The sequence below is a fragment of the Nannobrachium achirus genome (assembly GCF_963921795.1).
Source record: "Nannobrachium achirus genome assembly, chromosome: 3".
In the NCBI taxonomy this organism is placed as follows: domain Eukaryota; kingdom Metazoa; phylum Chordata; class Actinopteri; order Myctophiformes; family Myctophidae; genus Nannobrachium; species Nannobrachium achirus.
Genome location: NC_137812.1, coordinates 30,987,894 through 31,014,004, shown reverse-complemented (window position 1 = coordinate 31,014,004; position 26,111 = coordinate 30,987,894). Strand labels below are relative to the sequence as shown.

The window sequence follows — 26,111 nt, the reverse complement described above, 5'->3', positions numbered from 1 at the left end:
CCTAGAATAAAAACGGTTTTAAGCGTTTCACAAACTGCTCAAAATGATATAGCGCCCCCCTTTGGCCAATTGGGGTATGATTGGTTTTAGTGATATTTGGAATAACACTCTACATCTTTGCCAAATGCCATGAACATGCTACGTTGTATGTATGATTTAGAGGCAGAAGAATAATTTGCATAAAAATGCAATATTCATTGAATTATTTAAAAAAGCATGTTTCAATTTTAAAGAAATCCGATCTGACAGATCTTTAGATATCGGTCCAAAGTTCACGTAAAAAAAGTTTTGTGCACGTGACGCGAAAATTTCAGAATAAAAGCGGGTTTACGCGTTTTACAAACTGCTCAAATTGGCAGAAAATCTAAGGGCGGAGCTTACTTAACAACGACACAGATGTCTTCCGCTTGAGTCAAAGCACGCGTGTAACAAGTTGCATGTCTTCAAACGAAATGAGTCAAGACTTATGCCCGTTTGAAGTTTGAATTTTCAAACGCTTCGTATAGCGCCCCCCTTTGGCCGATTGGAATAAAATTGGTTTCAGTGATACTTTGACTAACCCTCCACATCTTTGCCAAATGCCATGAACGTGTAACTTTGCATGTATGATTTAGAGGCCGAAGAATAATTTGCATAAAACCGCAATATTGATTGAATTATTAAAAAATTATATTTCACTTTAAAAGAAATCCGCCGAGACTAGTTTGACCGTATTGGTCCAAAGTTCATGTGAAAAAAGTTTTGTGCGCGTATCGAAAAAAACCCAGGAGGAGATAGATTTTTACTGTTTTTCATATAATTCCGAATTGTGGGAGACCTAAAGGTCAGGGGTCAAAAGTTAGAGGGTAAAAGTTGTTCGGCATGAGGAGACGCATAAGTGTATACAGGTTTCATGGCTGGACCTCAAACACAGCATGAGCTATACCTGTTCAAAGTTCGCACTTTCGAAGGCTTCCTACAGCGCCACCATTTGGCCGATTACTATAATAAATAATAGCACACTTCGCCACTGTAAGCTGAACACATTGATGTTTTTATTTTCATTTTCTCACTAAGTATGTAGGAGTAGAAAGGAACCGAAGTTCCCGTCTACTGTATGACTGCCTGATAGATAAATAAATAATGACAATATCTAAAGTGTGCTCGCCTTATAGGCGAGCCCACAATAAACATATGCAGCAGTCTACACACACGCACGCACAAACGCACGCACGCTCGCTCGCTCACTCACTCACTCACTCACTCACACACTCACACGCACACACGCACACACGCACACACACACACACACACACACACACACACACACACACACACACACACAGAAGACGCATGAAATTAAGTGACATACCTTCCAAAGGAGGCTGTGCTGGAGATTTTCCTATTGGGGCTGTAGCAGAGACAAAAACAAAAGTCTTGGTCAATTTTATCTCAGTAACATAACTCAAATTAAGATGCAATTGAACATATTTAATACAGGAGACATTAGAGGCGGAAGAAAATGTATATGACGTACAAAATGTGCGTCATATCTGACGAGGCCCGGAGGCTACACAGATAATTTGGCTTAACGTTCTTCTACATTACCACTCGAACACAGCTTAGCCACACCCTAGTGAGTGATTCTATCCACTGTTTCCAAATAATGAGTGAGCGAGTTTCCCCAGACCTATTCAGAGTGAGATTTGAGGGCTGGCCATGCGGAACCTATAACTAGATTAACTTCAAGGTGCAAAGACATGTTGTCAGAATCAACGTTCAAGCCCAGATGTGATAAAGACCCGGGTTCAATCCAGTTGGATATAATCACAATTGTCTAGATTTGTCTCCACAATCCTCATATCTGTTTGATTATTCATCTGGGGTAGATGTTAAGACAAATTTGGACGGACGAAATTCACTTCTTGAGTCAAATTAGAGACTCCAAGTGAAGAAAACAAAATGAGTTTGCGATGATTAGAATGAAGCCCAGGTAATCACTATACATTTTACTGTTCTCACCGTGTGTGTGTGTGTGTGTATGTGTGTGTATGTGTGTGTGTGTGTGTGTATGTGTGTGTGTGTGTGTGTGTGTGTGTGTGTGTGTGTGTGTTTGTGTGTGTGCAGAACAGCCAATGTTCACACAAGGTCAGGATTATGTATCTAAAAATAGACTCCCTCTTACAAAGGTTGATGAGGAAAGCACCGGAAAGACGGCCTATTGTAAAATTCACTTATACAACCATCTGTGTGCATGTGTGTGTGCATGTGTACAGATAATGTATGGACTGTAGGGTGTGTGTGTGTGTGTGTGTGTGTGTGTGTGTGTGTGTGTGTGTGTGTGTGTGTGTGTGTGTATGTGTGTCACTGAGGGGTGGGGTTTGTGAATTGGTATGAGGGTAGGAAAATTACACGTAAATAATCATCGATTTATGGGACATACTTAAATGGAAAACAGAGCAGTTATCCTTAATCCAACCGTACCATCCCAATTGAATTACATACTTGAAATCCTTCTTTATAGTGTGTGTGTGTGTGTGTGTGTGTGTGTGTGTGTGTGTGTGTGTGTGTGTGTGTGTGTGCGTGCGTGCGTGCGTGCGCATGTGTCTACCTGTTGGCTTTGAGGTTTTTGAGACGAGCCTCAAGGTCATTTAAAAGGTTGACCTTTTTGCAGCACTGAGAACAGTAGACATCCATCAGTTCACCGCTGCACAGCTGGCGCACCTTACGAGGGGTCTGGCCCGCACTGTATGACAAGACAAGGCAGTTTGATTTGTACAGCACATTTCAACAACAAGCCAATTCAATGTGCTTTACACAGGACATCAAGCAAAGGAAACCCAATTATACAATGACATTAGGATGCATAAAACACTGTAGAACAGTGTTTCTCAACCTTTTTTCTGCATGGGCACACTTTTCATGTCCCAAGAATCCATGGGCACACCAACATAATACGGGGGTGTAAATATTGTCACTGTCGGGAAGAAACTTTGTATCTCCAAGCTTCAAATGTGTACGTTTCTTCGCAAAGTAAAGCCCTGCTTCATCATACAAGGCTGTCGCACAACAGTAGTGAAAACAGCAGATCTACAAGCACACAATGCCTCGCACCGTAGATCGGCTGTTTTCACTAGTTTAAATAAACTAGTGAAATACAATGCTGTCTTTCAAGCAGTTTCAAGGGGCACACTTGACCCTTCTCAGGGGCACACCAAAGGTCCCCAGGCACAGTGGGTTAGGAAAGAAAGAGAGAACCCCATACATATATCCACTCAGAAGATGTAATTTCAGTGTTGCTAATCAGTGCCCCTGTAGTGTTCCTGCGTAGCAGTGTTCACATTATGTACAATATGTGACCATTGTATTAAAACAGCTCACTTTGTTCAGAATACAGATGGTAACTGAAACCGTTACAAAATCATATAACTGGTGCCAAGACTTGCCTGTATAATGATCTGGCTACCTGCCCAATTACAGTAATAAAACCTGAAACGAGGGTGTGGAGTGGTAGAGCAAAGACAAGGACACACAGAGAGAGAGAGAGAGAGAGAGAGAGAGAGAGAGAGAATACATTTAAGGGACAATACCGCCTGTCTGTATGATTTTTGAGGAATTATGATTCTACTGAATACCATTAATTATAGTACAGCGTGATTTTTTGTTGTTGTTGCAAAGACTTGCTTACTTTAATTAACCATGCAAATCATTGCACAGTGATTTTTGGTGAAAGTGAAGTTATGTTGTCATTGGGTTCAGCATCTGTAATGTTTAATGACTTTGGAGTTAGAAACATCAAAAAATAAGGCCATCATTGTGTGATGCCCCTTAAGGACCAGAAATAAAGGGGAAAATGTTGCATGTACTCACTTGTGCAAACATGTTGTGATTGCAACAATAATTACTCTGTTTATTTCCCTGTGTCACTACACCCTGAAGCAAGCATAAGCTGAGTAGCTGAGCTGAGTTTATCAGGATCCCCATTAGCTGGTGCATAACAACAGCTAATCTTCCTGGGGTCCACAAAAAAGAATATATATATATATATTTTATAAAAAATACCTTTTACATTTTCAAACCTATCTTGAATCTTTGGTCATGACTCATGACTCTTCCTCTGTCTTTGGAAAGTCCCTCTAGCTATTGAAATAATTTAACCTATTCAAAACGTATTTGATAAGGAAAATGTTTTCAGTCTACACCAAGTCTCTTCACTTAAAAAAGCAGATCAACTAGCTCACAATGCGTCACGTTGTGACGCGTTGTACGCTTGTAGATCGGCTATTTGTGAACAGATTTACAAGCTCACAACGCGTCACAGCTTGTAGATCGGCTATTGTTGGTGAATGTTACCCCAAGAATAGAGATGCTGGGGTTTAAGTGGTTATACGCCAAATATAAAAGTGATTTTCAATCTGCAATAGAAACAGACATTCCCTTGACAGTCTTAGGGGAAAAGGTTTTACATATTTTACATAAATGTAAGGTGCTGTAAAGTAAGAATGTACTTCAGGGGTGCCGTGGATTAAAAGGTTATTTCCCGGGGTGCCCTGAGACAAAGATGTTAGAGAACCACTGCTGTAGACATACAGATATTCTTACTCCCTTCCTCTCTGTCTCTATCTTTTTCTGACTCTCTCTGTCTCTCTCTCTCACCTGGAGGGGACGGAGGAGCCTAGGTCAGAATGACCGTTGGTGCGAGTCTCGTCGTCAGGGCAGGGGCTGCTGGGAATGATGTAGTCTGGCTCCTCTCCTGCACCGTAGTCCTCAAACTGCTCCTCACTCAGAGAGGCAGAGGAACGCGTCGAGAAATCAGAGGTCACAGAGATGTTGGTCTGTCCACACCTGAAGGGAAGCAGGGAAGAACAGTATGCCAGAGTGTGAGGTCATTCTTCTACTGACGTCGTCCACTCTAGGGATGTCACTAGGCCTGTCACAATTGTTACATAATGAGATAATCGCTTTATTATTATTTTTTATTTTTTGCATAATCTGCATAATCGTGTTGAAATATTGTTAAAAATCTTCACGTAACCGATCTACTAGCTCAAAATATGTCTCATTGATTATGCCGATTATGCAAAAAACTATTGCAATTATCTCAAATAAGTCCACAATAACTATATTTTCTATATTTAAAAACATATATTTGTCCATCCAAGTCTGTGGTTTGTGAAACAGTGTGAAAGGAGTCCTCCAAACTAGTCAAGTGCTGTTTCCTAAACAATTAGCACAATATGTAGAATTATGTTTAGGTTATTGCAAATCAGTTAAGCATACATTTAGTTTTTCATGTTCTCCAACATTACTTCTGAGACTCCTACATTCAATCCCTGATCGCACACCGCCAGGTAAAGGACTAGTTAAATATTATTTTGCGCTTTTCCTTACATACACACAATATTTTAAAATCATTTACTGAAATCTGTTCGTAAACTGCCTATATCTTTTGGTCTCTTAGCCAGATTTGATGGCATACAATCTGAGGACACAGGCAGAAGGAAGAAGAAGGAAAATGAGAGAACAAAGTGGTAAAACAGAGAGAAGAATCCCAGAGGTTCAGAAACACAGAACACAAAAGAAGTACAGAGACTCCCATTTGCCTCCAGGGAAAAGGAATTCAACCGTCTACAGTACCGACAGAGATGAGTGAAGTGAGGCGACACGGAAGCCCCACTTCAAAAGCTGCCTTGGGGCTACTCTGACAGTGCTTAGTATTTTCTAGAGTCTCAGTCTAGTGAGCACACGCACACGCACACGCACATGTTATATTTATTGTATTGCACATTTCTTCCCCTAAGTACCGGTAGATGATTATTCAAGGTTTGATCATTTATTTGACAGACCCAGATCAATCCGGTAAGAACCAGATTTATAACATGGGGTGCTCTATCCAATACCCCATACATCAGGGATGTATTTTATCAGATTCGTCCACTGCATTGTGGGATTTGTGTCATGTTAAGGTGAATCCCCACCAAACCGACGTTGCCTAGTGAGTGTCGCCTCTGGATAGTGTAGTCTACTGTAAAAAAACACTCACTCAACCATGTCAAAAACGGAGCTGACCCGAAATGGAAGGAGACGACAGAACAGGCTGGGTAGTCAGGAGAGGCCCATACTATACTGTAGGAGCGTTTCAGATGTAGCCAAACCAGACAATACTTTTGTAGAGACTTCTCAGTGCTAGTTTTGGGTTCAAATCCATATTTTCACTGATGCCTTCCTCCTGTTCTCCGTCTTCCGTTTCTAGGTTGATTTATATGTTTTTGAAACCTGTCCTTGTTGGTCAGGATGACTGGGTTAAGGGTTAAAGTGCGTAGAATGACTCACTTGCACAAGCGCACACACACACAGACACACGCGCGCACACACAGAGAGAAAGTAAGAAGTCAAACCAGTGAAAGTCAGATAGTACACTTACTTCACGTCGCCAGAGAAGAAAAGCTCCCCCAGCACGTCCACCTTGTCCCCGGGTCTGGGCCCCCCCTCAGAGGAGACTGACCCTTGGGTGCTCCCCACCGCACTGTCCCGGTCCGACTCCCTCTCCCTCTCCCTCTCCCTCTCCCTCCCCTCCTCCTCCTCTCCAGGGAACAGCTGGCACTCGGGAACGGTGTCAGGAACGGCCCGCGTGCACATGATGACAGGACAGGCCTGCGCCTCCTTGTCACGCTATAGGAAGGAGGCAGGGAGAACGAGGAAGGCAGGGAGGAGGAAAAGAAGAGGAAGAGAGAGAGAGATGAGAAAAAGGTTACATTCTAGTTCACAATGATGAACTGTTCCAAAGAGTCAGTAGTACTATACCACCTGCACAGTAATCGTCAGTGTTATTTGAATTTCACTCAGAAGAGCGTACACGCTTCGGATTTAAATGAACCCTGAGGATTTTATGGTACACATGCTTTTACCGTTGAGAATACAGCAATTACTGAGCTCTTACATGTGTGAATCAACCGCCTCTTTGCCTCTTTCACTCGCTGTTACCGAGCGAAAACCTTGTGACTCAAGTTCTGAAGTATACATTCTTTTTCTGCCCCGTTGGCACAGCATTTCACAGGCTTAGCAAGTTATGCAACACAAGTGACACCCTTTCAAGACTGCTGTCAACTCTGAAAACTGATACCTTACTGTTTTTTAGGGGATTACCTACACTATATCCCTCAACAACATCCTCCAAACATAGCCAACAACCGTTCATCACAGCGAAAAATATTGCACTGCATCAAAAGTGGATATACTTGTTTTGTATGCTTTTTACATCCAACATCAACATAAAGATGTGAATTGTATTTAAAGGGGTATTTTCCCTCTCAGTAAAACCTTTGTGTGGGAATGTTCTTAAGGGTGTCTGGAAGGGGGGAGGTGAAAGGTCACATAGTCAAAGGTCATACGCCACGTCTAATCTCAAGAGAACGCGGCTGAAAAACAGCATGACGTAAGGAAGGAGTTGAGGAGGGAAGAAGAGGTGGGAATACAGGGAGGTGAAAAGGGGGAGAGAGAAAGAGGATGGTAGGAAAGGCAAGGAAGGAGGCAGGGATGAATGATAGAGTAAATGTGGACACATCAGGAGGGAGAAAGAGAGAGAGAGAGAGAGAGAGAGAGAGAGAGAGAGAGAACTAAAGGTAGAGAGAGATTAAGAGTTGGCGATGCCAATAATTGGTATAGCCAAAATAATGTTCCTATAGTTACACAGTAAATGTTTATGTTTATGTATTAACTATGGCAGTGTAACAAGATGGGTTCTATAAATACTGGTGTGGCTCCCATTTGGATTTCTGACTTAATGTTGATCATAGACGTACAGTATATCCACTTCATATATGTCAAGGCTTCAGCACCGATCCAACCCCTCAAGGGCCTCAAGTTAAATTATTACTCCAGGTTTACAATCTGTAGGGAAGTTTCAAAACAAAGCGGAGGAAATTTCACCCAGGAATCAAAGTATAAGTAACTTAAGTAGGAGGGTATTAGACAGTTTCATGTTTCTCAATTTCTATACTGGATAAACACTGAACACACACACACACACACACACACACACACACACACACACACACACACACACACACACACACACACACACACACACACACACACACACACACACACACACACACACACACACACACACACACACACACACACACACACACACACACACACACACTTAATAATTACCCTTTCAACACACTGAGGCCCAGTGTTACTAAACAACAAGCCAACATGGGGTCTAGGGCACGGAGCCAAAGAGAACAAATCCGAGCAGAAAGGTCTGTTTAGCATTCCACAGACCAGTCCAGCTAGGGGGTCTCCTTACCTCCGTGAGCCCTACAAAATGACTGTCAGCGCCAAGAACAAAAACTGCCGTCTCCCCTCTCTACTACAGACCGACCCATATATCGGTATGTAGAAAGAGAACGCGACTTCAACCCTTTGAAAGTAATAGTGGAAAACCTCTCAAGATGGCACCAACTGTCCATTGAACTAGGTTGAACGGTTCCTCATGCTACATACATAGTACATACATAGGTAATTATTTGATTTTTTTTACAACATCGGTATCTACAATTATGCAGCCGATGTGTCCCGATTTTTCAACACCACTTTCAACCTGTCCCTGTTTTGTGCATATCATTCTTGGTGAAAATGTACCACTTTTTATCCTAAAAAAGCTCACAACACGGTGAGTTGTGAACTTCCGGGAAACGCCCTTTTTTAAAAAAAATATTTTTTGGGGGCTTTTAGCCTTTATTGGATAGGACAGTAGACTGACAGGAAATGGGGGAGAGACGGGGAGTGACATGCGGCAAAGGTCGCCCGGATGGGGAATCGAACCGGCGACGCCGACAGGCATTGATGCCGAAATGGCAATGCCAATATGGTATGCGCCTGGTCCACTAGGCCACCAGGCGCCCCGGAAACTCCCTTTTTGGAGCGTGTGCTAGCACGAGCTCCCTATACGTGGCTTTGTGTGTCCACTTGAAAAATTGTGCTGGTCAGCACGAGTTGGTCAGCACGGCGGGATCTGCGCATGTGCGACTTTTACCACACGCACGCACGCGCGCGCGCACACACACACACACACACACACACACACACACACACACACACACACACACACACACACACACACACACACACACACACACACACACACACACAGTCAAGAGATATAGAGCAGCAGCAGCAGCTCCACACAGACACACGCAGTGAAGGGCGAACGTGAACTGAACGTCCTTTGTTTTCGCTTGATGAACGAATTGTCGAACACGATCATTCTGACGCCCGTGAACGGCGTTCGTCGGCGTTCGTCGGCCGTTCATGCGGCGGTCCGCGCCTCCGTGCGGTCGTCTGTCCTCTCGTCTCTCTTTTCATTCACATGCTCCAATAGTACGCACTTCAAGCAGCTCCTCGTGAAGGTTGATATGCGGTGCTGTCTGCAGCTGCACTGTGAATCTCCTCCTCTCGCAAGTAAAGCCTGACTACTTTGTCATGTGTGTTGCACGGCGAAAATAGCTGATCTGCAAGCTCACAACGCGTCGCATCCACAAGACAACGTGAGCTTGTAGATCAGCTATTTTAACACACGCTCCACTTCGAACCGAGGTTTGATTTTTTTTAATACAATCATCGCTAGTTAAATAATCAAAAGTTGTGTTAATTGAGACTCAAAATTATGGCCGAGGTCACTCTCTACTACAGCTCTATGCCCACGAGAAATGAGCGAGATAACAACATTAGCATGGTGCATAAAATATTTCCTGGCAAGGAGAGATCCAGGGATTTTCCATGGCTTAATATGCTAGCACAGTTGTTGCTGTGTGCGTGAGTGCATGTTTGCCCCCATATGAATGCTACAATGTCACACTGTAGGACACATGATGTAAATACACTATCATTAAGGCCTTGAATTAATAAAGCTTTGCTAAGAGGTCTGTTAAGGGCAAAGTGACTGTGACAGTTGGCAGAAGAATGATGGCATCCCCAGCTCTTGTGTGTGCGTGCATGCGTGTGTTAGGGTGTGTGTGCGTGCATGAGGTTGTGTGTGTGGTTTTGGAATTAGTTAATTTGGATCGCTGCCAGTCACTCCTGAGCTGCTCTGACAGGAGAGGGAACAGAGTGATGATTGAGTGTGTGTGTGCGCGCGCGTGTGAGCGCGCGTATGCATGTGTGAGTATGTGTGTAGCTCTAACCACCAGGTCCTGGCTGACTGGGAGCTACAACTGACACAACACTGTTTTGTGTGTCGATGACTTCTGGGCTAGACCACAAAACACAGACGGCTCAACATTGATGGTGAAACTAGAATGCATAGTTTAAGTGCAATCTTTATGGGTTTGTGTCAATATCACTATAGGTCCCAAATTTGTTTTCATATGCTCAATAAAAATACAAACATAGTTTCCTTCCTTGTAGGACAGTGTGCGATCTCTAATATTGGCACATTCTGTTTGATTTGTAAATAGACTTAGAAAGGGCGGCAGCGGCTCATTGGGGTTGTGATCCTTTAGAATTTTAATGATTCTCTCTTAGTGGTCTGATTCCTTAACGTTTCCCTTTAACGGTTCCTATAGGGGGTTTCAAATGAAGAGCATTAGCCTGGGTGCATCCCCCCCATTCCGACATGCTGCCATTCCGATATACCCCCATTCCGACACTAACCCTATACCTCACCTTAACCTCTATGGAAGTACTGCCACTCAGACAATTAGAAGTCAATGTCGGAATGGCAGTATGTCGGAATGGAGAGCGGCCCCCCCATTAGCCTATATGTGGTATGCGCCTGGACCACTAGGCCAGCGGGTGCCCCTAGCCTCTAGTTTTCAACATATCTAGGGAGTCAGTAAAGTCATCAACAAACAGACAGGCACTGGCAGACAAAGAGACAAAGAGGTAACAAAATCCATTACAAGTCTTACAACCACGAGTTGTGATGAAAAGATCCATCCAGTATTATGCTTTGATGCTAATGAATGGTACAACCTGCCTTATCGGAAGACAAACCTTTATAAGCTTCATTTTCAGCTTCAACATCATTATGGGTGCGATAACACATCCCTTATTCACATCTTTAAGCAAATTAGGCCTAGAATTATTTAATAATTTAACTATTGAAAAAAATAGCAGATATACAAGCTCACAGCTTGTAGATCTGCTATTTTTGAAAAATGTTGATTTATTATGAACATTTGTAACTCAAATATTTGCTTCTGGGGGGTCCATGGAACTAAATATTTTGAGATAGCCAAATACATTTTGGGCGTCCTTCACATGAAAAGGTTTGAGCACCACTGACATAAGCCCCGTTTTCACTGAGCAAAACTTCTGGAAGTCTTGTCAAAAATGACGGCAATTTTGAAATTCACGCCATGTGAAAACGGCCACTTATTTTGTATTCCGGGAGTTTTGGAGGCCGAAATTTGACGGGAAAATACCTAGTAATTTTTGGCTAAAGTACCGTTAGAATACAAATTTCCCTTCTGTGAAAACGCATACCGTTATTTTTGACGGTTTTTTGACAAGCAGGTGCGTAAGGAGCCAATGATAACAGTTAAAGCATTGTATTTGGGATTGAAAACGATCAGAATGTGAATGGGATATAGGCCTACAGTCGAAATATAATACAGCTTCACCTTGCATTAGGGATAATTATTTAGGCTATAAAGAGTAGAGTGAGAGTCGCATTGTGACCATGGCTGGCTGCCTGCAAAAGTGCAACGATTTCTTAACGGCAGCTCCTTTTGGAACCTCTTCCTCCGCTATCTGCGGAGGGACTGGAGAGGTTCTGAAAGAAAGAAGCTGTTCTCAACAAAAGGTGCATCATTAGTTTATCGCCGTTGTCATGTGATGATTAGCCTAAAAGTCTTTTGAGCACCGAGCGAGTCCACAGACCACAGCTAATCTAAAGCCCACAGGTGCAACACGTTGCATTAGATGAGATCCTTTCCGAACGGACCTTATGTGTTGTTGTTGCTGAGCATGAAGAATATTTTGTTTTAGTAAATCCATTTGTAGCGTTCAGAGTGAGAGAGAGAAGAGACAGGACAGGCACCGATGCCACCGCAGTGAACGCAACGAACTGGGGAGAGTGTTTTTTTCATTTTTTTTTCAGGTCTTTCAGTGCAAGTGTTGCCATGTCTGCTAATTATAAGCGACTCTGGGCTTCATTTCCGTAAAGTTGTTTGTATATGATAGTTGCTGGTTTCGTTTTATTTGTTGTGAGCTTGTAGATCGGTAATTTTCAATTAGCTGATGTGGCGATGCGGGTAGTTTTAAAGTGCTCGTGTGGCCTAGATAATATCACTTTTTGGGGATTATTTTCGTACACCTGGTTGCTTAGTTCTCTCGCAAAGTCTGGCAACACGGACACGGACAACGGACAACACCGCGACAACGGTTTAGTGAAAACGAGGTATTTTATGGCTATGCCAGCATTTTTGCTTATGTGAAAACACCCAAAAAACTAAACTCCCGGCAAGTTGAAAATCATTATGCTAATTATTTTGCAGGAAAAATTCCGGAACAGTAGTGAAAACATGCCTATAGAAACATAGGTTTTTTCGAAAAACCTTATAAAGGATTTAAAATATTCAAAGACTTGCAAAAAATGTCAAGATTTTTCAAAAAATAGCAGATCTACAAGCTAGCAGCACACTTGTATATCTGCTATTTTTCAATAGTTAAAGCACAAAATATTGCGTAATAATGCCTTCCCAGTCTAAACGGGTTAATCCCCCTCCCCCTATGGAGAACATTCATGGGGGGCCCGCAGTGAATCCTTGTACACAGGGCCCAGAATTTGGTGCAACAGCCCTGTTCATCTATACTATAATTTTGCGAATGTCTGTCTGTCTGAGTGAGTGAGTGTCTGTCACAGCGTTTCTCCTCAGTGGCTGGAGCAATTGATCTGAAATCGCATCACCATTAGCATATGAACACACCTGACATAACTGTGAAGCCCGTTTGTCACTTTCACAAATCGTATGCTGTATATTAGCATTTTTATGGTGTAACTACTATCTATTCTGCATCTAGCATGAGGCATATCTATTCTGCATCTAGCTTGAGGCAAAATGTTTAACCAGCTCTGTGTGTGTGTGTGTGTGTGTGTGTGTGTGTGTGTGTGTGTGTGTGTGTGTGTGTGTGTGTGTGTGTGTGTGTGTGTGTGCAGGCAGGCGGGTGTGTGTGCAGGCGGGTGGGCGGGCGGGCTGGCTGGGGGGGGGGGGGGGGGGGGGGGGGGGGGGGGGGGGCAGTATCTCTGTAGCCATTAAACGAAACGGGTTTCTTACATTGATGCTCCTACATCATGCAAGCACCAGTTAAAGTTACTTTCCATCCCTCATATACTGTGTGCACAGTGCACATCCCATAACCCACACACTGCACATCATTTTGGAGCTCATATCTTTGAACGGGTAAGGGCTAGTATCTTTAATAGATGAAATAGAATTTAAAACCCATCAGTGGTTTACAATCATTTATATGGAGTCCTAACAGGGATCCCCCACAGGGTCTGGCCTAGTTAACAGACCCTGATTCTAACCTCCTTTTCTTGCTCTCCTCTGCTTCTCTCTCAGTCCCTCCCAGGTGATACCAAGGGCAGGGGATGGAGAGAAGGAGAGACGGAATGGATGAGTAACAAGGGAAAACCATTCTACATCTTTCCAGCTCTCAGATCACACAGTAAAATCATCGGTGTTAGTTTAACTCTGAGTGTGTACAAACATACACATTTTTACACTCTTGAGTTAAATTAACACTAAGGATTTTACTGTGATGCCTCGCCCAAACTAGGGCAGTGTGTGTGTGTGTGTGTGTGTGTGTGTGTGTGTGTGTGTGTGTGTGTGTGTGTGTGTGTGTGTGTGTGTGTGTGTGTGTGTGTGTGTGTGCGTGCGCGTGCCTGCATGCATGTAAGTGAAATTACAACTCTAATAGATGCCTTCATCCACATGTTCTTAAGTTGCTTAGAGACAAGCCAGCCAACTATTGTACACAGGTTAGCTGTTCATTGATTCATAATAATTAGTATTATTAAAATTAGTATTATTGTGCCGTTTAAAAAACAAATCAAAAAATCTATAATTATATACCAAGATAGCGTCGAAGTGGCTGGCTTCGCACATGATTGTGACACCACCGTTTATTGCGACCGTATGAAAAGCTCCACCGGCTGTCCCTCCGTCCGTCCGTCCGTCCGTCCGTCCGTCCGTCCGTCCGTCAGTCAGTCAGTCCCTCTGTCTGTCTGTCCGTCACGTCACACTTTTGCCCCTACTATTATCTCTGCCACCGTTGCCCCAATCCATGCAAAACTTTGCACAAACACTCTGGCAAATCACAACCTCTGCCCCTGATTTCTCACATGGCCCTCTTCTAGCGCCACAGTCAGGCCGATTTTTGCAAAACACATTTTTGGACACTGCTCCTACATATTTCAGCCTAAAATCACGCAAAGCGGTACACAGTATCTCTAAAGTCATGTCATCAACATGGATCAGTCCCATTTCCCATATTCCCTCCTGATTGGCTACGATTGCCTTCTAAAGTTGTATGCGACCTGGCGGTCGCTTATCTTCTGATTAGGAAGTCTTACTGGTTGATTGGTGGCTGAAATGTGTTATCGTGTGTACTCTGCATCCAAGCCTCTCCTATATGCTTATAGCTTTATTGTTTGGAAGAGAAGCCCGTCTTTCTTCTTTACACCTGGTCGTCACCAAGATGACAGCTTTATGAAGCTCATCAGCAGCTGAAAGAGAGCATGTGTGCTCAGCAAACTCTGTCTCTAAATGTCACACACACACGCGCACACACACTATACACAAACACAGCACACTCATCATCAATGTGTGTGCGTGCGTGCGTGCGTGCGTGCGTGTGTGTGTGTGTGTACGTACGTACATACGTACGTACAGTGTTCAGGTGTGACAGAGAGACAGAGATAGATAGAGAAAAAGGGAAGACAGTAGAAAAGACAGAGAAATGGAGCCAACCCCACAGGGTGGAAGGATGAGTGGAAAGTGGAAACATCTATAATTCACAGCCACTGCAGCTGAGAGAGGGACAGAGCAGGAGAGACAAAACAAGAGAGGAGGGAAATAGTGTGTGTGTGCGCGCGTGTGTGCGGGTGGTGTCCCTTCACTCCAGGAAAATAAGATTAATGGATTGCATTGGAGAGAAAGTTCAGGAGAAAAACCCTTTAGAAAGATAAAAAGGCATGGTGAGAAATAAAGGTACTTAAAGTTGTACTATGTAACTTTTTTTATAAAACAAATCTTAAAATTCTCCTAACTATTAAATCACAAAAGTTTTAGAAGATCCGCGCCGTGAATTTCAGCCTGTAAAGCCTTCTCTGTATGTAAACTGAGATCCTTGCCGTGGACCGGATCTCGCGCCAAAATTGCGTCATCACACTACCGGCCAATCAGAGCGAGGGTTATACAACTGCCGGCCAATCACAGCGCATCTTGAAGTGGGGTCGCTATGGCAGCCATATTTGTTGTCGCCCGTTTGTACCATCCCTTCTCTAGGTAATTTCGCCTACCAGGCAGGGTGAAGGAGTCCGTATCTCTGGAATTACTGAACGCACAGGAACAAGGGACCCCTTAAAAGATAGATCTCAGCGAGGTGGAGGCAGACGCGGGGGTCTGAAGGTACGAAAAACGTCCGAAAGACGCGGACGCGACCGCGGTTTGCTATAGGGCTAATGACCACTAGTTGGGCATCTTACACAGTATGGCTTTAACTTATCTCAAATACACAAAAGGACACGTGCGCACGCACACCACACACACACACACACACACACACACACACACACACACACACACACACACACACACTTAATCACACACACTTAATCACAAATTAATCACTAATCTCACCTCTGTCTATGGTGCCTTTTGTCTTTCAGTTTCAACAGTGTGATAGTTCTGTGAGGGATGAACCATGACTATGCTTCTGATGAATGTTGCGCAACCAACAGAAACACAACTAGTGAGTACCAAGCAGAGCTGTTGAGTAATGCAGAAGGAAGTTGCAGGAATGTAAATGGTGAAACGCTGAATTATTACTAAATCAATACTGTACGTACTCGGATGAAAACATGTTTGTTATTAATAGCACAGCGTAATATAATGATATAAACATTCTCAGGGAAAACCCTTAATGATGTTGGGCAACAGCTTGAAGTTAGCAATGGATGAGCCGTTTCAATTTTAAATGAGCATCTGCTCAGAATTATAGGAAACTGCAATATATCTAATGCTACATTCCACACAAACATGTTTTGCTTTGTAAAAATGTTTGTGCAACGATTGCAAAGCATTGAACCCGTGAAACAGAGGATTTTCAAAAAACTGTTGAACCTGCCAAAGGGCAGACAAACAAACTATTATCAGTGGTTGTTCACCTTTCTTTCTCACCGTGACCCTATACTGTTGCAGCAAATGGTAAGGAAAACACGCACGCACGCACGCACGCACGCACGCACGCACGCACGCACGCACGCACGCACACACACACACACTAGAGTTCTCAACGGGCCTGTAAATGAAGGCCCGGCCCTAACTGGGCCCTAACTATTTTCTTTTTTTCATTGCGCCCGAGGCCCTACCCGGCCCGACTAATTAGCATACATTTTAGGCCCTACCCTAAATGTCGGGTCGGGTTCAGGTATGGTCGGGTTCGGGCAGAATTTGAGAAAACACACACACACACACACACACACACACACACACACACACAGACACACACACACACACACACACACACACACACACACACACACACACACACACACACACACACACACACACACACACACACACACACACACACACACACACACACACAATGCAGTTAGCGCTCAAGCTCTCTGCTATTAAAGTGTTGAACGCAACATCAAAACGATGGCCTCTACCTCTCTCTTCTCTTGCTCTCAGTCCTGGCTGAGTGCTGTCTGTGGGTCAATACAATTTTAGTGCTGAACAATTCGTTAATTTGCCCCGTGGTGGAGCACGATGTGGATGACCATGCATTTCAAGGCATCATCAATCCATGTTAGTGGAGGAAAGAAGAGATGGCTTTGAACTTGCCCAGCCGTGATAGCAAACGCATAGAGAGAGCAAACCACCTCAAGTGAAACAATGTCGCATGTCCTACAATTTATATTGTTACGCTACACTGTGCTGTAATTCTATTGTATTTCATGTACAATAGAGAAAGATTAGGGACAAATGTGTGGCGTAATAACTTTCATTTCATTATTTGGGTTTGTGAAAATTACAACACTCTTCTGATTAGTCTGTCCAGTGTCCATCACGTCGATCCCAAACAACACATCGCAAAAACGATTAGCTGAATTGCAATAAACTAAATTACTATGGCGCTTCATAACCCCCAGAGGATACTGCTGCTGAAAGGTGACTGGGTGGGTCACCAGAATCAGCACACTCAGCACTGCTGAGATACTGCTGCTGATTCTGGTGACCCAGTCACCTTTCCTCACCTGTCACCATTAGGCCAGAATATCCTCTGGCTCACATTTTTGTCTCAAACAGGATTTCTCCAAACCCATGGATTATAAGATGAGCCAGTGATTTAGGTGAGCCTATGGCCTTTCCTCTAGCTAGCACCATGCTTCTGCCAAAACTTCCAGCCTCAATCTAGGGGCTGCTAGCAGGGCCTTTAGACTTAAATGGACTGCATTTATATACATGGATGGTAAATGGACTGCATTTAAATAGAGCCTTTATAGTGTATTTCAATGCCATGCAAGGCACCAACCTGTCTTGCTCAAGTGTCACTTCGACACACAGCCAGGAGGAGCCGGGCATCGAACCAGAAACCTTCCGATTCCAACTAAGGCAGCTGTCCTGAGCCACTGCTGCTCAGACTAGGTCTTGTTTCACGAAACATTTTAGCTTACTTACTTTGTTACACTATGCAACTTTCCTGTTCTACCCTGGATTTGAACCCCTGGTTTCTTGCGCAAGTGCTGAATTTTGTTACCAGTGGGCCACCTGCTTTCTCTGGGGAGAAATTGAATTTTAACATTCAGGTCAAATTTTCAAAATTTGTGCCAAACCAGAAACATGATTGTATGTAATTGTAGAGATTTAACTTTAACATATTAACATACTGTTAAGGTCGACAGTTTAGCCTGTAATGTATTCAGGACATATTGCCTTGACTGCAGCACTGTAGCATTGTGTTAAGCATCATTTCCTGCCTCAACATCCCACCTACACAAGAGCGTTGGAGACAGACAGCTAGATGTAAATAGAGACAGGCAGACAGAGATATGCGGTCTGTGGGCTAGATATGTCGCCACGGGCATAAACAATCTGATTCAATGGACAAAGCTCTGATTTATAGCGTGTCAGCAGAAAATACGAAAACACTGGGTTGGGATAGCGAGTGAGTGAGAGAGAGAAGTGGACAGAGAGAGACATAGTCAGAGACAGACAGAGACAGAGACAGACAGAGACAGACAGACAGACTAGACAATAGACATAGAGAATAAAACAGTATGCGCTTAAAGAGAATCATGGAGAAAAGTGAAAGAGCGAAAAAGAGATTGAGAGAGAGAGAGAGAGAGAGAGAGAGAGAGAGAGAGAGAGAGAGAGAGAGAGAGAGAGAGAGAGAGAGACTTTTATGTCAGCCTGGACTCCAGAGATAAGACATGCTTCTCTGCAGTAGCATTCTCCATCCATTTGTCAAAACAGCTCTCTCTCCCACACAGTCTAATTTCTTCTCAAGTGCTTTAAGTGCTCTCTCCACAACAATGTTCAACTATAACATGACCTGTCAGCTTTAATGAACCACCTTCTACAGAGCTTTGCTTTGTGTTCTCAGTGGGTGTATCTCTTATTACTGGGCTAGTCTTTTCACACTCTTTTAGGTGGTTCCTCAGAGGATTTACAGAATGAAAGGAATGATATCAGTAAATGCAACACGTTATGTCATACATCAACATCAGTGAATGGTTAGTGCGAACTATAGGGCTTCCCCTAGTTTTACAGATTTACTGTAGAGAGACCCCTTGGTTTGGTGTTACACTACGGTAATAAATAAATATGTACTGTAGAAAGAAACGTTAGTGTCACAGATTGATCCAGCACTGTATTTCCCTTCTCTCACTTCTATGTGGTAACTTCCACTCTTTTCAAGTGCACACGTTTACATGTGATGTCCAACATGTACACAGTATATATTACTGCATGTCTGGTTATGTGTGTGGGTGTGTGTCTACAGTATGTACAGTTTGTCTGCTTGTACGTTCATCTGTGTATGACTCGCCTCCTGTAGCAATAGCAGTACTGACACACACAGACAGACACACACATGAGGAACTAATGACTCAATCCAGCCACAATTTCACGCAGTAAATACTGTAAGCAGTAAGCACATCTTATTTTGACAGCTACGGCAGACTTTCGGCCTGGTCACATAAACGTGTGCACCCTCTCCACTCCACTGGCAGACAAGATACTTCTAATCTAGATGACACCTCAACCTCTCTCTACAAACCCACTCTATCTTACATAAGTTACATTTTCACACAAGCTTCATGTCTCCATTAGATATAACCAAATGTCACAAAGCTTGTTATGTCATTTGTGTTTTCCTTGGCCACTGTTGGGTGCTTCAGCTAGATACAAATCAATATCGCTTTTATGTTTTGCTAATATTTTCCCTATAACTTCCTTGAAGGGAAAGCCCTGGAACAGACTTTACAATGTGCTATTCCAATGATCTTGGACAGTTAATATTTAGAAACACAGACAGCAGCACATCAAGGTATGATTCTATCACCAGGAGGTCAAATCTTGTAACTGCTCCAAAGTGCTCCATAGTAAGGGGTATAGGTAGATATTTTCAGTCCGAGCTGTAAGCCCTACATTCAAATAAAATTATATTTGCATGTAATATCTCAAACAAAAATTCTAAGGGTCAGCTGATGACAACTTGAATTCAGTATTGGTGCTTACTTATTTCCTGCTTATGGAGACTGTTGTTTATAAATTAAATAATGACGTAACTATCCAAGAGCATTGGAAATTTTGAATAGTACAATGTAACTTTTTTAGGGTGGATTTCCCCTTTAACAAGATACCCCATCAGGTAAGTAAGACAAGGATCACTACATTCGCCTGTTCTTATACACTTCTGTTATGTACACCCTGATGATAACAGCAAAGTCATAACACATGTTGCTGTTTTTTCTATAACGAGTTTTCAATACATTTGCCAATAATGCAATAATTAATCTTGGGACATCACCATATTAACACTTATGTTGCAATGATTTTTTCTCTTCAATGTCTCGCGTTGCCATGGTTACCATAGACTTCCATGTAATTGTGCAATTGTGTAAAAAGTGCACGCCCATGCCTAGATGATGCACCACGTGTGTAGATGCTGTTCACAGCTTTCAAACAAAAAAATCCGCTTGGAAATCCGTTCAGGCATTCATGATTTATGGGCCATTATGTTTTCTTCAGATGTAAACAAACATGGCTGCCATGTTTGAAAGAATGGGTTGGTATGGGGGTTAAACATGCAATTTCGCGATCGCGATCATGCCTAATACATTTCTGGAGGTCCAAAAAATTTTTTGGAAAAAAAGAATTTTGAAAAAAAAAAAAAAAAAAAAAAAAAAAAATTTCAAAAACGGCCCAAACTTGGGAAACTCGGGGTTGGCACAGCGTTGGTATCAATACAAACTCTGGAAACTCGGGGTTGGCACCAGATGTGTTAACCGCGGCGTCCGTATTTTGAGCTGATTTTCCCAAGTCGTCCGAAATGTTCATTTTCCAAAAATAGCTAAAATAGCAGAGCTTGTATGTATAGGCTACTTTCACTATTTGTCATAAGCCATTACTGTAACGCCAAAAACAGATCGTGCAACCTGTGTTCAGTTTACTAAGTATATAGAGGAGGGGTTTTCAACGATTTCAGGCCAAGGACCCCTTAGTTGAGAGAGAAATGAAGCAGGGACCCCCACGACCTTGTCATAGAAACCATATTGTTTCATTGTTTGACAGCACAATCATCAGTGTATTTTGGATTCATGTCAATTTGTGTTTTCAGATATTTAACCACTTGAACTGTCAATACTTTTCCCCTCTACACCAAACCTCTTTGCCGAAAATAGCCGATCTACAAGCTCACAACGCCTCGCAGCTTGTAGATCTGCTATTTTTTTTTTTTTTTTTTTATCTGGTTAAGAATCTGTTGAAGACCCTTGATATAGAGGGTTTAAGTGGTTAATGGACATTTGCATCCACCCGAGTCCTGTGGGGAACAGGTAGGTACTTGAATTACCAAGAATGTTGTCCTGCACAATGGACAATGTAGGACAGCAGCAAGTACACTGGGCTGGGGTTGTCTATGAAACCCTGTATATAGTGGAAGCACATGTAGCATAGCCCTCAGGGTGAAATAATAACTGAACTGTGTGTGTGTGTGTGTGTGTGTGTGTGTGTGTGTGTGTGTGTGTGTGTGTGTGTGTGTGTGTGTGTGTGTGTGTGTGTGTGTGTGTGTGTGTGTGTGTGTGTGAGATTTTGAAGAACTTGAAATGCACGCCTTGTTTAAAAAGGTCATATTGCCGATTTGTGTGTGACTGTCTGTGTGTGTGTGTGTGTGTGTGTGTGTGTGTGTGTGTGTGTGTGTGTGTGTGTGTGTGTGTGTGTGTGTGTGTGTGTGTGTGTGTGTGTGTGTGTGTGTGTGTGTGTGTGTGCATGTGCGTGTGCAGTGCACGCAGGGTGTGTTTGAAAGTAAATGTTTATTCATACAGACATGGTCCCTCACAACGTGACGGATGAATGGGGCATAATTAATAATGGTACAAGGCTGCATACACAGGGAAACTCGAGGACAGTAGCAACAGTGTATGGTGTCCAAGAACAATCTGCCAATACAGCCAAGTGTGTAAGGGTGTGTGCGACTGTGCGTGTGTGTGTGTGTGTGTTGTGTACTAGCCGTATAACAAAATATCAATACACTTGTGTTTCTTGAGTTTATTGATCTTATGTTTTGTGATACTTTTTTTTAGACAAATGTTAAATCCTTTTCTCAGATAAAAGATGAATTGTGCTATGAAAAAATGCACAACATTCAGTCATTTTTGGGAGCCATTTGTTCGTGTAAGTGCTGACTATACTGTACATATGGAGCCTGTGTGTGCATTCATAAAATAAATCCCAAGCTTAAGCTACAGAATCAAGTGTCATATTGCCGGAACATGTCACACCCAACACCAAAGTCACACCCTGATGTGTGCTTGTGTTTATTATCCATCCATTTTGTCCTCAAGGTGTCAACCCCCTGCTCCCACACAGAGCAACAAGTGCTGAGCAACAACTGGTCCTGTTCAAACAAAACAGCCAACAGCCTCCTCCCTCATAGAAAAACAAGGAACTAAGTCAATATTAATACGAGGGAGTCAAACCAAAGTCGTCAGTTGCGTAAAATTGTACAGTTGTATTTTCACTGTGCGGTGTTTGGCATGCTAATCTGCATTTGATTAAAAAAATAATGTTTTGTAAGAGTTAAAGATGGGGGAAGTTATATTTCAACACATACCCACTGATGCCTTTGTTATGAGTTAATAATTGCAATAAAACAAGGAGGGAATAAGATGAGATTTGACATATACTCTGCCATATTCTCTCTGCCAGCAGGCCATGGCCTCACAGCCGAGTGTGAGCTGCAGTGTGTTCTGTCCTCCATACCGCCAGTGAGGAAAAAAAGAAAACAAATGCCCACTGAAAAGAATCCGTCTGTCTTTCTTTAAAAAAAACGTCCATTGTCTTTTTCTTAAATTTGTCAGGCCACTGGCTGCCATCCACTGAATGGAGGCATCTCATTGTGAGATTAGAGAGGCAGACCCTCAGCAGGTGGTCCCCTGTCTGTCGTCAGCTGTCCGTGTCAGACTTCATCGTTCGTGAGAGGCTTGGACAAAAGCTCCAATGCCTCGTCACCTTTTTATTATAACCACTTGAAAGCTTATATGGTGTTTGACAGTGTAAAACATGAACATATTTATTTAGGGCCATTCAAAATGCTATATTTAATCTGAACGACAGACTGGAATGGAAAGTGGGAACTGTTTTCTGTACTTCTGCATGCACACACACACACACACACACACACACACACACACACACACACACACACACACACACACACACACACACACACACACACACACACACACACACACACACACACACACACACACACACACACACACACACGCACACACACACACACACACACACACACACACACACACACACACAGTCAAGTATTTTAGACACAACAGACATACTGGGCATACTAATATTTTGTGTTAGATTTCTTAATATCACTCCCTCTCTCTTTCGGGTTTCTCTCTCTGTCAAAGAACCAACCCACACGCTATAACAGAGGTTCCCATCTCTGACTGATGCAGTTTAGCTGCCATTTATCCAGGGCTCAGCGCTGATGATAATCTAGTTATTCTAGTCCTGGTACAAATACACTATACTGTCTGAGACACAAAGGGCAGAATTTCAGCACACTGTTTTAGTACTACAGAAGTAACACAGAGGGTTTACCACAAGTAGTATTAATGACATCTTCTTTGCCCAGTAACAAGCCAATGAGTAAAATGGATTAAGTAACATGATCTGGTCAGAGGCCAAGCGTTGTTTAAGAACACTGTCCTGGGTTAACATACTCTGACTGTGATACTGATGGACATGACTCAAACTTCACTATTCTTAGACAGAACACATGAAATGCTGAACCTATTCATGCATCTACTATTGCTTGTTGTGAGCGGAGTATAGGATCTGTAACAGGAAGTTCAAGTTCCTGGACTAATCCATTTTATGTACATATTGTTCTTTAAAATATGGTACAAAATGAAAAAGAAACCTGTCAATAACAATTAAAAAAAAAACATCAATTCTTCAATATTTATGCCAGTGGCATAAAAACATTTAAAATGACAATATCCTTTGATTGTTATGGTCACACTTTTTTGGGTTTAAGTGGTCTACGATAACCCGCTTCCTGAAGACGTTTTTTGTCTCTGGGTTTTACCACAATGCTTTTACAACATCAATATAGTGTTCCTCGCATCTGAAACCTATTTAGGTGTGAACATATCCAGGCAGGCAGAATGCCATAGGACACACAGGGCCGAAGAAGTTACAGACATCATCACATGGTCTAGACCAGTGTTTCTCAAACTCAAGGTCTTCCCTTAACTCTGACAGTGTACAAATGGAACCAAATGAACCCTAACAGGTTCATTTGGTTCCATTTGTACGCTGTTAGAGTTACAGACTTGTATGGGTCAATTTAGACCTCCTTAAAGGAACCCACAGTCCCTGGAATCCACTTTGAGAACCACTGGTCTGACACTGGTCTAGATTTGCCATGGCTTAAATGTCTTTCTCACTTTACCGGGGTGTTTGTTTGTCCCTATCCAATATACAGTAGCTCCATCTGTTTCTTCTTCAGTTTCCTGTTCTCTCCCATTTCTCTGTCCCACTCCCTGTCCTCAAGCAGGGGTAGCTCTCAATTAGTCCCATAACCATTACTAGAGATGGAGAGAGCCCAGACCAGACGGAAACCCTGCAGCCACCAGCCGCACACACCAGAGACAGAGAAAGCCAGAAGCAGAGATATATCCACTTATCCAGATAGAGCCGCAGATATGGACAGGGAGATGAGGATGAGGAGAGACAGGGTGAGACATTGATTGGGGAAAACATTATTACAGCATGATCGGAAACACTACAAGTAGAATAGATCAGCCCACCACACCACACACACACCACCAGCCTGGTGGTGTGGTGAGCTGGCTGGGGTCAAAACGGTGTTAAACAGACAAGACACACACACACACACACACACACACACACACACACACACACACACACACACACACACACACACACACACACACACACACACACACACACACACACACACACACACACACACACACACACACACACACACACACACACACACACACACACGAGGACAATGAACCCTTCAGGCAACCAAAATATCCCCCTCCCCAACACACACACACACACACACACACACACACACACACACACACACACACACACACACACACACACACACAGCCACTTAGCCTACTTCTTTCACTTCTCCAGCTCTTTACCTTCCTTATAAATCCCCCACCACCACGACACCCCCCTGCCCCCTTCCCCGCCGACCCCCCTTCTAGCCCGGCCGCAGCAGCAGCCAGGCAGGCAGGCAAGCAGCCTGTGGTGGTCTCTTACCCTGTGTGTTAGTGAGGGGGGTCCATGGTGCCCCTGCCTCCACTCTCCGTCAGACAACAAGCCCTCCTCATTCGCTGAAGTCATCCACTTGCCCCGTCCACCACCACCACCAGGGCTAAGTCCACTGCGAACAACACATACAGGTGTTCAGTTCAGTTCACTGGGAAGGCAGAGGAGGAGGAGGAGGTGTCTTGTCAGGGATAGATAGTCCAAAGGGTAAGTCCTTAGTCCTAAGGGTTTGTTATTGTAGTCCAAAAACACAACAACACACACAGAATGGCTCGCCCGGGAGGAAAGAGCCGCTTGTATCGCTGTTAACCAGCTGCACTGTGCTGGCTGGCTGGGATGGCTTTCCCCAACTGCAACCGAGAGACTGCAGCCGCCTGGGCGCACGCACACACACACACACACACACACACTCACACTGTCACACACAGCACACTCACACACAGCACACACACACACACGCACACAAGCACAGGCTCTGTCTGTGCTACACGAACACACATGCACGCAGCCACGCACACACACAGTCACACACACTCACACTCGCTCACACACGCTCACTCCCTCTCTCTCTCTCTGGTTCGCCGGTGGTTGACTCGCATTCACACACACAGTGAGAGCTCTCTCTGATCAGACTGAGGCAACAGTTGTTGAATTCATCGCCCCTCCTTCCTCCCCTCCTCCCTCTCGGGGTGGTTGCTTAGCAACTGGCTTCGGGGGGCGGGTCTTGGGAGAGACCTCACATTGCTGCAGACTCTTCCCTTGGCCGCTGTGCTTGGCCGCTGCCCACTCAGGCCACATTTGCATGATGAAGCC

General features: G+C 43.6%; 1 protein-coding gene across 2 annotated transcripts in view; it reads right to left on the bottom strand.

Moving 5' to 3' along the window:
• rab11fip4b (RAB11 family interacting protein 4 (class II) b) overlaps positions 1 to 25,836 on the bottom strand; it is a 47,385-nt gene extending 21,549 nt beyond the window's left edge. For both annotated transcript variants that reach the window (XM_080721918.1, XM_080721917.1), the window contains exons 1-5: positions 25,290 to 25,836; positions 6,404 to 6,651; positions 4,636 to 4,824; positions 2,591 to 2,725; positions 1,352 to 1,390 (exon numbers count right to left, since the gene is read on the bottom strand). In XM_080721918.1, the coding sequence (XP_080578044.1) occupies positions 1,352 to 1,390; positions 2,591 to 2,725; positions 4,636 to 4,824; positions 6,404 to 6,651; positions 25,290 to 25,373 (695 nt within the window). In that variant the 5' untranslated portion in view covers positions 25,374 to 25,836. The remainder of the gene's footprint in view (positions 1 to 1,351; positions 1,391 to 2,590; positions 2,726 to 4,635; positions 4,825 to 6,403; positions 6,652 to 25,289) is intronic.
• Between the last annotated feature and the right edge of the window lie 275 nt (positions 25,837 to 26,111).